This window comes from Garra rufa, chromosome 16, assembly GCF_049309525.1.
Source record: "Garra rufa chromosome 16, GarRuf1.0, whole genome shotgun sequence".
Taxonomy (NCBI): Eukaryota; Metazoa; Chordata; class Actinopteri; order Cypriniformes; family Cyprinidae; genus Garra; species Garra rufa.
Genome location: NC_133376.1, coordinates 8,527,261 through 8,542,876, shown reverse-complemented (window position 1 = coordinate 8,542,876; position 15,616 = coordinate 8,527,261). Strand labels below are relative to the sequence as shown.

The 15,616-nt window shown below is 37.6% G+C and overlaps 1 protein-coding gene across 1 annotated transcript; it reads left to right on the top strand.

Moving 5' to 3' along the window:
• The first annotated feature begins 1,882 nt into the window (after window positions 1-1,882).
• On the top strand, window positions 1,883-5,310 carry slitrk2 (SLIT and NTRK-like family, member 2). Its single transcript, XM_073820445.1, has one exon. The coding sequence runs from the start codon at window positions 2,294-2,296 to the stop codon at window positions 4,856-4,858; it is 2,565 nt and encodes an 854-aa protein (XP_073676546.1). The 5' UTR covers window positions 1,883-2,293; the 3' UTR covers window positions 4,859-5,310.
• The last annotated feature ends 10,306 nt before the right edge of the window (window positions 5,311-15,616 follow it).

Genomic DNA, 15,616 nt, shown 5'->3' with positions numbered 1-15,616 from the left:
CGTAAAACAAATGAGTCATTCAGCATCTGATGTTTACAATAAATGCATCAGATACACAGATCGAATTTTGGCTTTCATGTGCAGATGTCGCTGTGTCTGTCTTTGAGGGTGGTGCAAATCACTTTGAACATTTTCCTAGCAGATGTTAGAGAGTTTATCCATCTGATGTGGCCTTCATTAGATACCTCATCAATGATGACCCTATTAATCAGGAGGTTTTAACAAATGATTAAGAACAGAGTTAGGAGTTTAGCTCTTTTTACCTCCTCAAATATCTGATTGATAATGACTAATTAGTGGAATAATTGTGAGACAAATATAGATAAATGAAAGATGACATGAGATATGATTTAAAGTTGTGCTCGTGTGTCTTCCTGACAGACGGTTGTTTTAATCATTTTTATTCAGTCATTAAGATCAGGAGTTTCGTAACATATTTGTTTCAGTATATGTAAACTGTATTTATTAATTTAGTTAGTTTATCATAGTTATTCAAACTAAAACAAAACTGTTAACATTATTATTATTATTATTATTATTATTATTATTATTATTATTATTATTTGGAATGGCTTAAAATCTGATGGCGTAATAGTCTCTCTTATCCTGGATTGGCTGGGTTTGGCCTTAGTGCCTCCTTTTCTTGGCTATCTATCATGGTTGCTATTGCCAGGGTGCAGCATGTAAATCAATAATTTATGACAGATTATCTCGTGCCTTGAAGGTGTTTTGTAATTGCAATTTAAGATGGTTCTTAATATTACAATGAGTCATGTATTAAGTCTCAAATTTACTTTGCCAAGCAGCAGTCAGTAAATAAACAAGAGGAATGGATAAGCAAAATAATACCAATTTAATCTGAAGAAGTTGTTTTTTCCTCTTAAATGGAGATGCCTGTTGATAAAATCTTTACCTCTGCAAATGTTTGTGTCTCTGTCTGAGTATGTGCGTTAGTACAACCTCACAACAGTGCTGTTGGATTTCTTGTCTGTTTCTGACATTAAGATGTGTTTCGCATCATTTCAAAAATGCATTGACACCCATAAAATATATTTGTATGTATATTTTGGAGCTGCTTGCGCCTCCTAGTGGCGTATTATGATTAGAGCATCTGCTTTTGTCAATGATAGAGATACTATAATTACAGAAACTACACAGTGATCACATTTCACATTTTAATATTATCGTGCTACAAAAAATTGTTAAAACCATTATGAACTAATAAAATAAAATAAAATAAAATGAAACTAGAAACAGCCAAACATAACCAGGCAACTGTTGTTTTTATGTAATTTCATCTTCTTCTTCTACTATTTTTATTTAATAACAATAATAATAATAATATAATAATAATAATAATAATAATAATAATAATAATAATAATAATAATAATAATAATAATAATAATAATGAGATAGAAGATAAAAAGGTCACAATGTCATACATAAATTAAAAAGGCTTGAAGCAATATGTTAAAAGCTACCGTAAAAGAAAATAGTACAAGACGCGTTAGAATATGCACATCAATAGTTCATAAATATATTAAATCAATGTAGTAATTAATTAAAATAAATAAAACGTAAAATATCATGCAATATCAGAGATAAATGAAACAAAACGATCTTGAATTCCATCTTGAAACAACATTTATCAAACACTGATAAATGCTAGTGTATAAAATAACATTATAAAATAGCGTTTTTAACAAGGAAAACATCTACTCACTCAAGAGCGGTGACGTCTGAATTCCACGCAGAGCTCACACACTCTCATCCAACACACACACACACACACACACACACATAGGCGCGCGCTCCTGGTGGGAGTGAGTGAGCAAGCGCGGAGTCCATCTCTCTCACTCTGAAGCTTGCTCGCATAGCGCTCAGTTATCCCGCGCATCACGCACCGTCAAGTTGACTGTCGCCATGCAGGATCACAGGCGTGAAGTTGCTTTCGTGTGAATATCTTTTACGCTGCAGGTGAAAGAGGACAGTTTAAGCTCCGAGACTCAAAACTGTGGTGCCTCGGATGCGCTTCAAACTGCTGCATGAATGCTTGCTCATTAGTCCTGGATTTCACTATCATTGCGAGGGACGACGATGCGTTCGGTCCAGCAGCGGTCACAGTGCGCTCGGTGATGGATGTCTTCTCTGTTTCGCCTTTTGGGATTTAAGGAGGGTCAATGGAGAGCTGTGCGCTTCTGTGCGCCTTTTGAAATCTTCTTTGAGGCTGTGCATGCCTGTTTTGAGATTTGCACATTAATGCTGGGGCTTTCGGCATTATTGCTGTAAAAATGCTGAACAACATTCTCTTGCTGAGCGTTTTAACAGTCACCAGTTTCCCTTCAAAGACAGACAGCCGCAAAACTTCCAAAGACATTTGCAAGAACCGGTGCTCCTGCGAGGAAAAGGAGAACGCGTTGAATATCAATTGTGAAAACAAGGGTTTTACCACGGTCAGTCATTTCCAGCCTCCGCAAAATAAAATCAGCCAACTGTTTCTGAATGGAAACTTTCTCACCAAGATAAGCCCGAACGAATTCCTCAATTATGGTAATGTAACATCTCTTCATTTGGGTAATAATGGCTTGCAGGAGATCAAAATGGGGGCATTCAATGGGTTAAAAAACTTGAAGCGTCTTCATCTCAATAACAATAACTTGGAGATCATAAGAGAGGACACTTTTTCTGGTTTGGAGAGTTTGGAGTATTTGCAGGCTGATTATAATTACATCAGTGCCATAGAGGCTGGGGCTTTCAACAAACTGAATAAACTCAAAGTCCTGATACTCAACGACAACCTTTTGCTCTCTCTACCAAACAATATATTCCGCTTTGTCATGTTGACGCATTTGGATTTAAGGGGAAACCGACTAAAGATGCTGCCGTTTGCTGGCGTTTTAGAGCATATAGGTGGAATAATGGAGATTCAGCTGGAAGAGAACCCGTGGAATTGCACTTGTGATCTGATACCTCTGAAAGCCTGGCTGGATACAATTTCAGTCTTCGTGGGGGATATCGTTTGTGAGACACCATTCAGACTGCACGGTAAAGACGTCACGCAGCTGATCAAGCAAGACCTTTGCCCTAGGCGCAATCCTGGAGACGCAAGTCATCGTGCGATGCAACCGCCATCTGATTCACAATACCAGGGTCCGTCTCCAACCCTGAGGCCTCGAGTCACACCGACAAGAGCCCCCAAGGCCTCCCGCCCCCCCAAAATGAGATACCGCCCCACTCCTCGTGTCACGTCCAGCAGAGATAAGCATGTATTCGGGCCTATCATGGTGTACCAGACTCGCTCGCCGGTTCCGATGACCTGCCCGAGCATTTGCGTGTGCACGTCGCAAAATCCTGACAGTGGATTAAACATCAACTGTCAGGAGAGGAAACTTCAGAACATCTCTGAACTTCAACCCAAACCGTCGTATCCAAAGAAACTGCATTTAACCGGTAACTATTTGCATACCATATACAGAACGGATCTGACAGAGTACAGCTCCCTAGAGCTCCTGCATTTAGGGAATAACAGAATAGCAATCATTCAGGACGGAGCCTTCGAGAATCTCACAAGTTTAAGGAGGCTTTATCTGAATGGCAACTACATCGAAAGCCTGTCCCAGTCTTTATTCGCTGGGCTGCAGAGCTTGCAATATCTCTACCTGGAATATAACATCATTAAAGAGATTTTACCCCACACTTTCAACTCTCTGCACAATCTGCAGCTATTGTTCCTTAATAATAACCTGCTGAGATCCCTTCCTGATAACGTGTTTGGAGGTACTATGCTGACAAGGCTTAATCTCAGAAACAATCATTTTTCCCATCTCCCAGTGCGCGGGGTGCTGGACCAGCTCTCTGCCTTCATTCAGATCGACCTCCAGGAGAATCCGTGGGACTGCACCTGCGACATTGTGGAGCTTAAGAACTGGATGGAGCTGTCCAGCACCAGCGTAGTGGTGAATGAGATCACATGTGACTCACCATCCAAGCATGCAGGTCGGCTCCTGCGCTCCCTCCGAAACGATGCCATCTGCCCTGAGACTGATGATGTTCCTGTGACTAAACCCCCGACTGTCGTGAGCTCGAGCACCGAGGCGACCCCTTCTTCTGCCGTAACCCCTACGGACAGAATGCCCGAGATGCCTCCAGAGGTGCCCTTGTCCGTTCTCATCCTAGGCCTGCTCGTTGTGTTCATTCTGTCCGTGTGCTTCGGGGCAGGATTGTTCGTGTTCGTCCTCAAACGTCGCAAGGGAGTGGAGAATGTTCCCTCGGGCCCCAATAACCATTTGGACTTGAACTCCTTCCAAGTACAATACGGCTCGTACAACACGGACGCCAGTGCGGATAAAAGCGACAACCATGTGTATAACTACATCCCTCCTCCCGTGGGACAGATGTGTCAGAATCCCATCTACATGCAGAAGGAGAACGAGCAGGTGGCCTACTATCGGAACCTGAAGGAACTGAGCTTCAGCACTCTTGACCCTAAGAAGGAGGAGCTTGATCGAAGCCCAGCTTTCACCATTAGCACAGTGGAGTTCATTGACAAGCAGCCATGTGCCAACCGCGAACCGGAACTGCTCTACCAGAACATTGTGGAGAGAGCAAAAGATCTGCCCCAAACTGGGCCACTCAGCTATAACTTTTGCACTTTACCCAAAAAATCCTTCATCCCCCCCTACGAAACCACCCGGCGACACAACCAGGATCGATTAAACAAAACCGTCCTCTACGGGACCCCCAGAAAATATGCTCCACAGTCCAAAAACGAGCATCCTTTGCTTTCCAACAAGCTTAAAACTGAGCCGGACTACCTCGAAGTTCTAGAGAAACAAACTGCGATGAGTCAGTTGTAAGATTGAGTCCCTGTAAACCTGTATCATCTGTGTATTCAACCACAAGAGACAATAATAACATCACCACAGACTTAAGCCTTCCATCTTCTTTTAGAGGCTGTATACATACCCGCAATTTAAAGATGATATATTATTTTCTCTAAGGTTTAAATTATTTCTTCTACTTGAAACGTAAAGACTGTAGCAGTTGTCGCAAGAATATGTATAGCTTACAGCTCCATGCTTTTTTTGTAATATGAAATATATTTTCTCTCAGACGACAGGGTTGTTGAAATGACATTCCTGTAGAACATGTTGGATGGTGAGTGCAACACAAATTCCTGGTTCCAGAAGTGCCTTTGCACTTAAAGAATTTTATCTCTGCTTTCTGCTAATCAAATTTTTATAAGTGCTGTATTTTAAGACTCTTTATGTAAAATAGAATTATTTGTCCATTGCATTAAACGGAAAAAGTAAAAGGGTATTCTGGTGTTGAGGAGAATATTATTTTCCACGTATGTTTGTGGCTCTAAAATCAGGTAGTTTCAGCTTCAAGTAAATTAGTCAAAATGCTGAATTACGTTTATTATGCATTTAGTGATGGATGTGGATTGAGCAGTATTCTGCAGCACGGCTGATCTCCTGTAATGGCACACGGCAGTGTGTGTGTGTGTGTGTGTGTGTGTGTGTGTGTGTGGGATCAGTATATATGGTAGTTGATTGTATTTGCTTAGTTTCTGTGCCATGAAGCTTTGTCGGTGAAGAAGAAATGGAGCAGAAAATTATTTGATAATCTTTGCTTGCCTGAATTTTCTTTACGTAACATGGCACACCGACTTGCTTGCTGTAGTATTTCATCTGTGACTCCTAAGACATTCAATCATTAATTTATGAATTTAAATCAGATCGTCTTTTACTGTAGACATCACAGTTGCTGTCCAAGGTACTAAAATGAGTTTGCAGTAGCCAGTAGAGATACTGTTGTTTTAGTGCTGAATTTCTAAACATGCCTTATTGTAGAGGAGTTAAATACTTGAAAAATGATGCAGAAATGTCATGCACCATAAATCAGATAAGCTTTATTATTTCCTCTCAGCAAAGAAATATGGTTTATTAATTTATTGATTGGTTGATTTATTTTAATTAGTTTGTTTGGTTGTTTATACTTGTGTAAATAAGACTCTATATCAACTCGTATACGTATACTTTTTTTTTCATTTCATTCCTAATTAATTACCTTTTTAAACATGTTTGCAACCTATTTTAGCAATTTGAGTTCAAAGTGATGCAAATGTTTTCCCCCATGGAAAAAAAAAAAAGAGTGCAATGGCTACAGTCTTCGATGTGAGAGAATGTTTTTCATCCAGTTTTAAATGAAGTGATTTCCTTTGCCTGGTACAATGAGCCTCTGTGTAGCTGTTTCTTGGTGTGGCTGAGAATGGGCAGGCCGCACATGCCTTGCACATCAATGAGGGGCCTGACCAGCAGAACACTTGCTGCTCTAGATGGAGACGTCATGCTTTGATTTGAAATAAATTGTGAGCTCTAATCGGTTTACGCAGAATGAGAGGGAGCAAGGTTTCATTGATGCTGAAGTATTGAGTTCATTACATATACAGCTGGTTCCAGTATATTTCATGTGCTTTTTTAATTGTGTGCATGCAGTTTTGCCTATGCATTTGAATTACATGAAATCCATAAGTCTGAGGAGTGTGCAATCAGTCTTTTGCATGCTGTTTGAGCAGTAGGAATAAATTACAGATATATATTTCCAGAGCATTATGATAACTTCCTTATTGCTGTGTGGAGGCTGGAATAAAGGACTGCTGGCTGATTGAAGAGAAAGTTTTGAAGCCCAAGAGCGCCGGCAGTGCTGCAGTACTTTGATGCCATTGGCAGTGAATTATGTCAAGCAGTTTGAAGGTAGTTGGCTCCAGATTCAAATCGATGGGAATGATGCTAGGTGCTGGCTGCTGGGGCTTGTCCTCAAGGCGTTCTTACTCACTTCAGCTATGCTCTGAGGCAGTTTCCAAATTCTCCTACATGAATCTCCTCCTCTCGCATTGCACTTTCGTTTTATGGATAGCTGAAAAGTATTTTTTGCTGGTTCTGAACTGTAATGATATATTCATGATGGGTAGAGCTTTGATTCACATAGTCAGAATCCAGATCTCTTGAGTAACTGCTCGGCCCGCAGGCACATTCATTTGCTTGAAAGGCTGTGATGTCTGAACTGGAATATTACAGCAAATTGCCAGAAGATATGCTTTTTGATTGACTTGCTCTCATTATTAGATGCATTATGTAACACTAAAGGGCAACACTTTTCATTTGTTAAAAGCACACATTCTTCACATGTTCAGTATGTTAAACAGTATTGCAAAATATTATTAAGCTTTTAAAAAAAAAAGATATGCATTTAATGTCTTGGCTGTGAAGCATGTTTAATACATCTAAAAGACTCAGGTGCCTGAAAGGCCATATGCTTTTATTCTCATTGTTATGCATAATTAAATGACTAGATATTAAGAGATAGCGGTAGCTCCTGTACCGCATCTCTGCTCTTGCAAAAGGTAAATGAAGCATGCTTAAGATACAATGAGAACGTAGATAGACCCATCAGTGTTTCGGCTTGTGGATCCATAATTAAAAACATGTGCTATAGTACATTCGGCGAGGAAAATGGTGGGAGAATAGCCATCAAGGGGCCACTCCAGCCTGCTTGTAGACGTCTTGAGTGCTGCAATCAAACAAAGTGATAGAAGAGCACACAGCGATATTAGAGAGAAAGAGAGATTGTAAATTGTTTGAGTAAAAAGCTAGAGTTATGACGCTTATTCAGCACATACTTAGTGCAGTCTGAGAAAAATGTGTGCAATCGTTTCTCTGCATTGAATATTTTGATAGAGTTTAAATATTAATTAATATTTCATGTTTAATTTAAAGTCATATTTTATTCTCTAGGTTGTTGGTTTAAAATTCACATGAATGAGAGATGCTAACACAAACACTTTTCATTAGTAACATTATGGCGCTTTTCCACTACACAGTACCAGCTCACCTCGGCTCGACTCGACTCGGCTCGGCTCTGTTTGGTTTTCCACTGTGTAAAAGTTGTACCTGTACCTCTACAATAGTACCTGGTTTGTCATAGCGACGCTGCAGGAAACTGCTGTGACGTAATCTTCTACGCGACACACACCCGCTGTCTGCACCTCCTCGTTTGACCACGGCGTATTCTTCCGAGTTGCCATAATATGTAATGGATTGGATATGTCACGCAATCTCTGGCCAAACTTTTTAAAAATGGCGGGGTTATTCTGGATACTATTGCTGGCGCGTGCAATGATGACGCAGTGAATAGTGACGATTCTCTATGACCAATCAGCAGTCTGCTGTGTTTTCACGTCACATTTAGTATCGCCTCAGCTCGCCTCAGCTCGCTTGGAACCTCGCCGGAGGTGGTACGAAAAAAAGTACCTGGAAGCCGGTACAGGTACAACTTTTACACAGTGGAAAACCAAACAGAGCCGAGTCGAGTCGAGTCGAGCCGAGGCGAGCTGAGGCGAGCTGGTACTGTGTAGTGGAAAAGCGCCATTAGTTTCTGCATTAACATTTACTAACTATAAACAATACATTTGTTACAGTATTTATTAATCTTTGTTAGCACAAATGCAGCTGTAAATTAGAATAAAAGATTTTAGAATAAAAAATACTAATACTAGATTTAATTATTATTTTCATAGCATATTATTTTAAAATAAATGTAACTTTTTTATATATGTATTTATACTTTTCCTTTAAACCCACACTACTTAATTTATTAATTGGCCAATTGTAATATTCTTAATAATTCTTGTTTTAACATTTGCATTGATCTAGTCTTTCTCATTTTAAATCTATTGTCTTTTGGCAAATATAAATGTTTAATTTACTTTTAGTTTCCCTACATTTGCATAAATAAAGCTTTATATCACTGCTGTATTCAAAAACTCTGGGGTACCTTATGTACACTTTTTTTTTTTTTTTTTTTTTTTTTTTTTTTTTACATTTCATTTCTAATTACCTTTTTAAAAATGTTTGCAACCTATCCTAGCAATTCGAGTTCAAAGTGACGCAAATGTTTTCCCTCATAGGAAAAAAAAAAGAGCACAATGACTACAGTTTTGATGTGAGAGAATGTTTACAATATTAACAAAAATGCAGCTGTAAATTGTTAGTTCATATAGCTCAGGTGCATTCAATATACTTACAAAGACAGCTACTGATGGATACTAAGATGGATACTGAAATATATACTAATACTAGATTTTAATTGTCATTTTCGTAGCATATTATTCTAAAATAGATATAACTTTTTATATAGTAATTATAAGTTTCCTTTAAACCCACAGTACTTAATTTATTAATAGGGCGAATGTAATATTCTTAAAAATACTTGTTTTAAAATGTGTGTTGATCTAGTCTCATTGCAAATCTATTATTGATACACTGTTTTTTTGGCAAATATAAATGTTTAATTTGCTTTTAGTTTCCCCTACATTTCTGTAAACAAGGCTCTATATCACTGTTGTATTCAAAAACTCTGGGGTACCTCACGTATACTTTTTTTAATATACATTTCATTCCTAATTACCTTTTTAAAAAAGTTTGCAACCTATCCTAGCAATTTAAGTTCAAAGTGAAGCAAGTGCTTTCCACCATGGAAAAAAAAAAAAAAAGAGCACAATGTCTACAGTACTCAATGTCAGAGAATGTTTACATTATTAACAAAAATGCAGTCGTAAATTGTTAGTTCATATAGCTCAGGTCCATTCAATATACTTACAAAGACAGCTACTGATGGATACAAAGATGGATACTGAAATATATACTAATACTAGATTTTAATGATATTCTAAAATAGATATAACCTTTTATGTATGTACTGTATTTAAACTTTTCCTTTAAACCCACACTACTTAATTTCTTAATGGTGCGATTGTAAAATTCTTAATAATTATTGTTTTAAAATGTGTGTTGATCTAGTCTTCCTCATTTTAAATCTATTACTGATACATTGTCTTTTGGCGAATATAAATGTTTAATTTGCTTTTAGTTTCCCCTACTTAACAGTTATATAATTTTACAGATTAAAACATATCCAAAACAAAATTAGGTAAAAAATAAAAAAATACTGTTAGTAATTTGGTTTTTGTTTATGCAGGGCCTTTTTGCAAGCTTAAGGTTGTTATTCAAATGAAATGCATGAAAACAACACTTAGTACAAAATATTCTCATTTTAAAATGCTCTAGCGCTCATCTCAGGAGAATCCAGAAAATGTCTGTCAGACGCTGACGAGGCAAACAGAAATATCCAACGGCTGGAAATGACATTAACACCGAGCCCAGCACCCGTAGAACAAACAAGCTTTCAGTGTAATGTAAAGCTTGTGTAGTTGCTTGTGCGCAAACAGCAGGAGTGTGTGTATGATTGTCTGGAGTCAGATTTAGGGGCGAGATCTTTGTGTGTAGTCTTTCTTCTGCAGTGTCTTTTTGATGAATAATGTATTTGTTTCATGGCCGCGTAATCATTTAGGCATTAATGATGAGCTGTGTTGGAAGCTGACAGGATGTTTCGCACAACTGTCACAGAACAAACTGCCTCATAGCGGCTGACGACTGCCAAGGCATTTCTTTGGAAACAAGTGCAGTGTCCTCATATATCTGCGAGTGTTCGCAGCGCCATCTGTAAAAACGCGCAGCCATAATTCTCTTAAATGGATGAAATGGATATAAATTTTCACCTCCATGCAGAACCGTTATAAAACACACTGAATCATTGTAACCATGTATTTAACCTTGTTTCTTTTTGGTAATGAAACAACTGTGCTACTGAAGAAATGTGTGTTAGAATCCATGATGTACAACCAGACGCGGGAGTAGATAAACCTACACAAACACATCTCTTTTCACACTTTCTATAGGATAACGGCACAATAAAAGACATCCAACCTTTCAAATGTTATCTCCCATAAGATCTGACCTTGAGTCTACAAGCTTTGAAGTGCTGAGCAAAGAGACTTTTTCAGGAGAAAGAAAACAATGAGGGGAGAAAGTGAGTGATGAATGGAACAACATGAAATTGAAGCGGTTGGCTTGCAACAGTCAAATTCACAGAGAGTGCAGGCAGTAATGGAGATGAGAAAATGATGTGAATGCACCTTAAACATAAGAACTGACCTCAATGTCCAAGGATAAAGATGGTCAATGTATGACTTTTGCCTTTAACTGCACCATGCAGTGTTATTGAAGTGCTCCACTGAAATTATAACCATAAACTTTGATCACGGCGATCATTATTTTCTACTTATGATTTGAGGAGCTATCATCGACCCAAATAAAAGCAATGAATTTGCTGGCTTGCCTAAAAGGGCATAGCAGGCGCCGTCTAGAATGGAATCAGTCTTTTTTCTTGGGGTTATGATCTAAACATATGAACTGAAGCACAATGGTGCATTCATTGCTCTGTCTGCTTTTTTTTTTGTTTTTTTCTATTTTGTCTGGGAGGAGTTGGAAACCAATGTGAAGAAAGAGCACGGCATGGAAAAGACCTTATTTTAACTCTATGGCATGCAATAATGCATAAAAAAGCCAAGATAAGAGAGAAAGTCCATTTTTTGAGAGGGGAACTAGGTCTCTTTCACGGATAACTGGCTTAATGGTGTATTAAAGCGATTGGCTTTCAACTCAACGTTAAACACATGTTCATTGATTTACTCGGGGGTAATGGTCATAGCTATTTGCAGCCATAAGCGTTTTGACATAGAATGATCCAGCTGCTCTGTGAAAACAAAAGGAAAATCTATACAGCAACAAAGTCTAAAACAACAGGTGATGATGTTACAAAGATCAAAGCCGTAGTATTGCATCAGGTATATCACCTCTTTTGTAACTCGCAAACCCGACATTCCTCAGCTCTGCAAAAGCACGATTGTACACGCTTTATACATTTTGGGTTTAGCTCTCTAATGCTGTCAGAGGAAAATCTTAGTCCTCCATAACTATGTATTTAACCTTGTTTCTTTTTGGAAATGAAACAACTGTGCTACTGAAGAAATGTGTGTTAGAATTCATGATGTACAACCAGACGCAGGAGTAGATAAACCTACACAAACACATCTCTTTTCACACTTTCTATAGGATAACGGCACAATAAAAGACAGCCAACCTTTCAAATGTTATCTCCTGTAAGATCTGACCTTGAGTCTACAAGCTTTGAAGTGCTGAGCAAAGAGACTTTTTCAGGAGAAAGAAAACAATGAGGGGAGAAAGTGGGTGATGAATGGAACAACATGAAATTGAAGCGGTTGGCTTGCAGTTACACTAAAAGTCAAGTTCACAGAGAGTGCAGGCAGTAATGGAGATGAGAAAATGATGTGAATGCACCTTAGACATAAGAACTGACCTCAATGTCCAAGGATAAAGATGGTCAATGTGATGACTTTTGCCTTTAACTGCGCCATGCAGTGTTATTGAAGTGCTCCACTTAAATTATAACCATAAACTTTGATCACGGCGATCATTATTTTCTACTTATGATTTGAGGAGCTATCAACGACCCAAATAAAAGCAATGAATTTGCTGGCTTTGCCTTAAATAAGGAAAATCTTAGTCCTCCATGTCAGCTAAATGTTGACACAGATCTATGCTGAATAAAAGAAAAGCGATGCTGACGTTGTTTAAAAAAAAAAGTTTTGAATGCGTGGAAAATGCATTTGCCTGCAGGAAGCTTGCTAAAAATCCCCATTTCTGGCAGTGAATAAGTCATTTGAAGTACAGCTGTTTTTTTTAAAAAATAGAGGCAAGTGCATTTCACAGCCCAAATTGAAACAGCTGGGGCTCGTGCAAAGGATTTTGATTCTATATACCTTGACTTTGAGGGGAAATCTGTCCTTTTTTTAAGCTGTGGTTTGCTGAAAGTAGCTAATGTTGACGGGTTGATAGTTGCCGACGGTGGAAAATGCATTAAGTCTTTGTCAATTAAATGTTTGGGGTATTGCTTTGTAATGTTATCTTTGCATGGCCTTGAGGTACAATTCATATTCGACTGATAGATGGCTAAAAAGGTTCTAATATGATACAGGGTGCAAACACTTTGCAGTAGGTTTACAGTTATAGAAAAGCTGGGAATATCAGATAATTTTTAAATTGTTATATTCTGACCTTTAAAATGTCAGTAATAAGACAAAAAAAAATGAACCATTTAAAAAACAATCTGAATATTACACAATTATTGTTGAACATGCCTTATTCTGTAAACAAGAATAAGTGGAAATTATGAAAAACTCATTGACATTCATCCACACCATTATCAATAAACTTACTGTTAAGTGCTTTTAGGTGTTCAGTACACAATAAATGCATTCTCTACCCCTTTTACTTGTATAATATAATGTGCTTCTAAAGAAAAATGAGGACTTAAAGGGATAGTTCACCCAAAAAAGAAAAGTTGATGTTTATCTGCTAACCCCCAGGGCATCCAAGATGTAGGTGACTTTGTTACTTCATTGGAACACAAACAAAGATTTTTAATTCAAACCGTTGCAGTCTGTCAGTCATATAATAAAAAAAAAAAAAAAAAAAAAAAAAAAAAAAAACATACATAGACAAAATCAAATTAAACCCTATGGCTCGTGACAATACAGTGAGGTCCTAAGACACGAAACAATCTGTCAGTGCAAGAAACTGAACAGTATTTTTTTACCTGTGATCCACCACAATGTCCAACTGTCTTGGCATCGTAGGCTAAATTATCAAAAATGATAGAAGAAATTATATAAATACTGTTCAGTTTCTTGCACAGACCAATTGTTTAGTGTCTTAGAACCTCAATGTATTGTCACAAGCCACAGGGTCTAATTTGGTTTTGTCTGTGTATGTGATTTTGATTCTCAAAGTCCATTGACTGTCATTATATGACTAACAGTAACAATTTTAACTTTTTTCAGCTTAATATTTTTTGTAGAAACTAAAAACACAAAAACAAAAAACAAAGTGTAAAAAGCATATATACATATATATAAATTTGCAAATGTAGCTTTTTTCTGCTTAACTTTTTTTGTGGAAACTGATACAAAAACAGTGTAAAAGGAAAGGTTTTATTCAGCAAGGATGCAATGCATTAGATGCATTTATAAAAAATGACAGTAAAAACATTTATAATGTTACAAAAGATTTCTCTTTCAAATCAATATTGTTATTTTGAACTCTCTATTCGTCAAAAGATTCAGAAAAAAAGAGAAAGAAAGAAAATCTTCAGAGTTTCTAAATAAATAAATCCTTTCATTAATAAATAAATAAATGCAACATTTGATAATAATAAATGCCATCAAACTATACAGACCAAATACATCAGACCTGACAATAATTGAGCATCAAACAAAGTGAGCAAAGAGAGGCCAATTTCATATCGACTTTAAGGATGAATAAAGATGCTTGTTAAAAATGTTTGGACTATATATCTGGCCAGTCCTGATATGCACAGTCACACACTATCCATCACTTCAGGGGGTGTTTATTTTAGGCCGCCTGCTCAAGCAGTAATTTGCCTTGGTCTGCCTCGGCCTGCATATAGGCCAACATAGGAAGCCGGGTGACATCAGTCCATCCATGTTAATCAGTCTCTCTCCCCCAGAGGACCCGGCAGTCACAGATGATGGTTCAGATTTCACGAGGATCGATATGGGTCTGGGCTGTGTCCGTATCAGAACGCTAGTCAGTGGAGTGCAGCTGACCACTGTGCCCTGGAGGACCGCCATTTGAACCGACAGCCCTCCATACTCGCTTTCCATTCCATCAGTCCTTATGAAAGCGCGCAAGAGAGGAGCACGCCTTTTGTTCTTTCATATATTTCGCTCGCTTTCTTTAGCCATCACGGCCACAGTTATTTGTCTATTTAGGGCCAGTCAAATAAAGACTAGACTGTCATTTTCCCGAAATGGTAAATCATGAGCTAATGTGTTTTCAATGCGAGACTGTTTTATTGCAGCCAGCCAAGCCAGTGAACGGTTGAGGGATGACATCAATTCCCATTCTGAAGTGATGCCATGGTTGGTGTGGGCTCTTTCATAAGATATATTTGGCATTGGCTGTCATTTGTCTTGTAGCACATGCTCATTTCATACTTTGATGCACATATAGGACATCTATACATGTGAAGAAAATTAAATAACTGACTTCTGAACATATTACTTCTTGCTTTGAGAAGTAGCTAGCAACACGCCTAACTAAACTACATTTTCTTAGTATGAGAGTGTAGCTCAGTTTAAAACAGTAGCTTTATGTCCAACAAACCTATTTATATATTCAGTATAATTAATTAATTAATTAAATAAAAAGGTATGTGTTGCTATTGTTTGGTAATATTGGATAATAGAAGTAATATTTTTGCTATTTTGACTGTAGCAGCAGCACAAAAAAGCATGAAGGTGATACTTCAAGCTTGAACACCATTTATTATGGTATTTACACACAAAGGTTGGAGGCATAATTAAGTGCATTAATTATTTATTAATGTATCTATTTATTTTTAAACTGAATCACATCAAATTAAAATTAACATTATATTGACAGCTATAATGGCAACATTATTTTGCACGAGCAGTTTTAGAGAAAAATTTCCTCTCCTGAAATGTCCATGCTCATATAGATTAGAAATTGACAAAGATATTTAGTTATATAGTAATTTCTACTTGCTGCTCAGTTTATATGGACCTACATTAAGTAACATTATGGTAC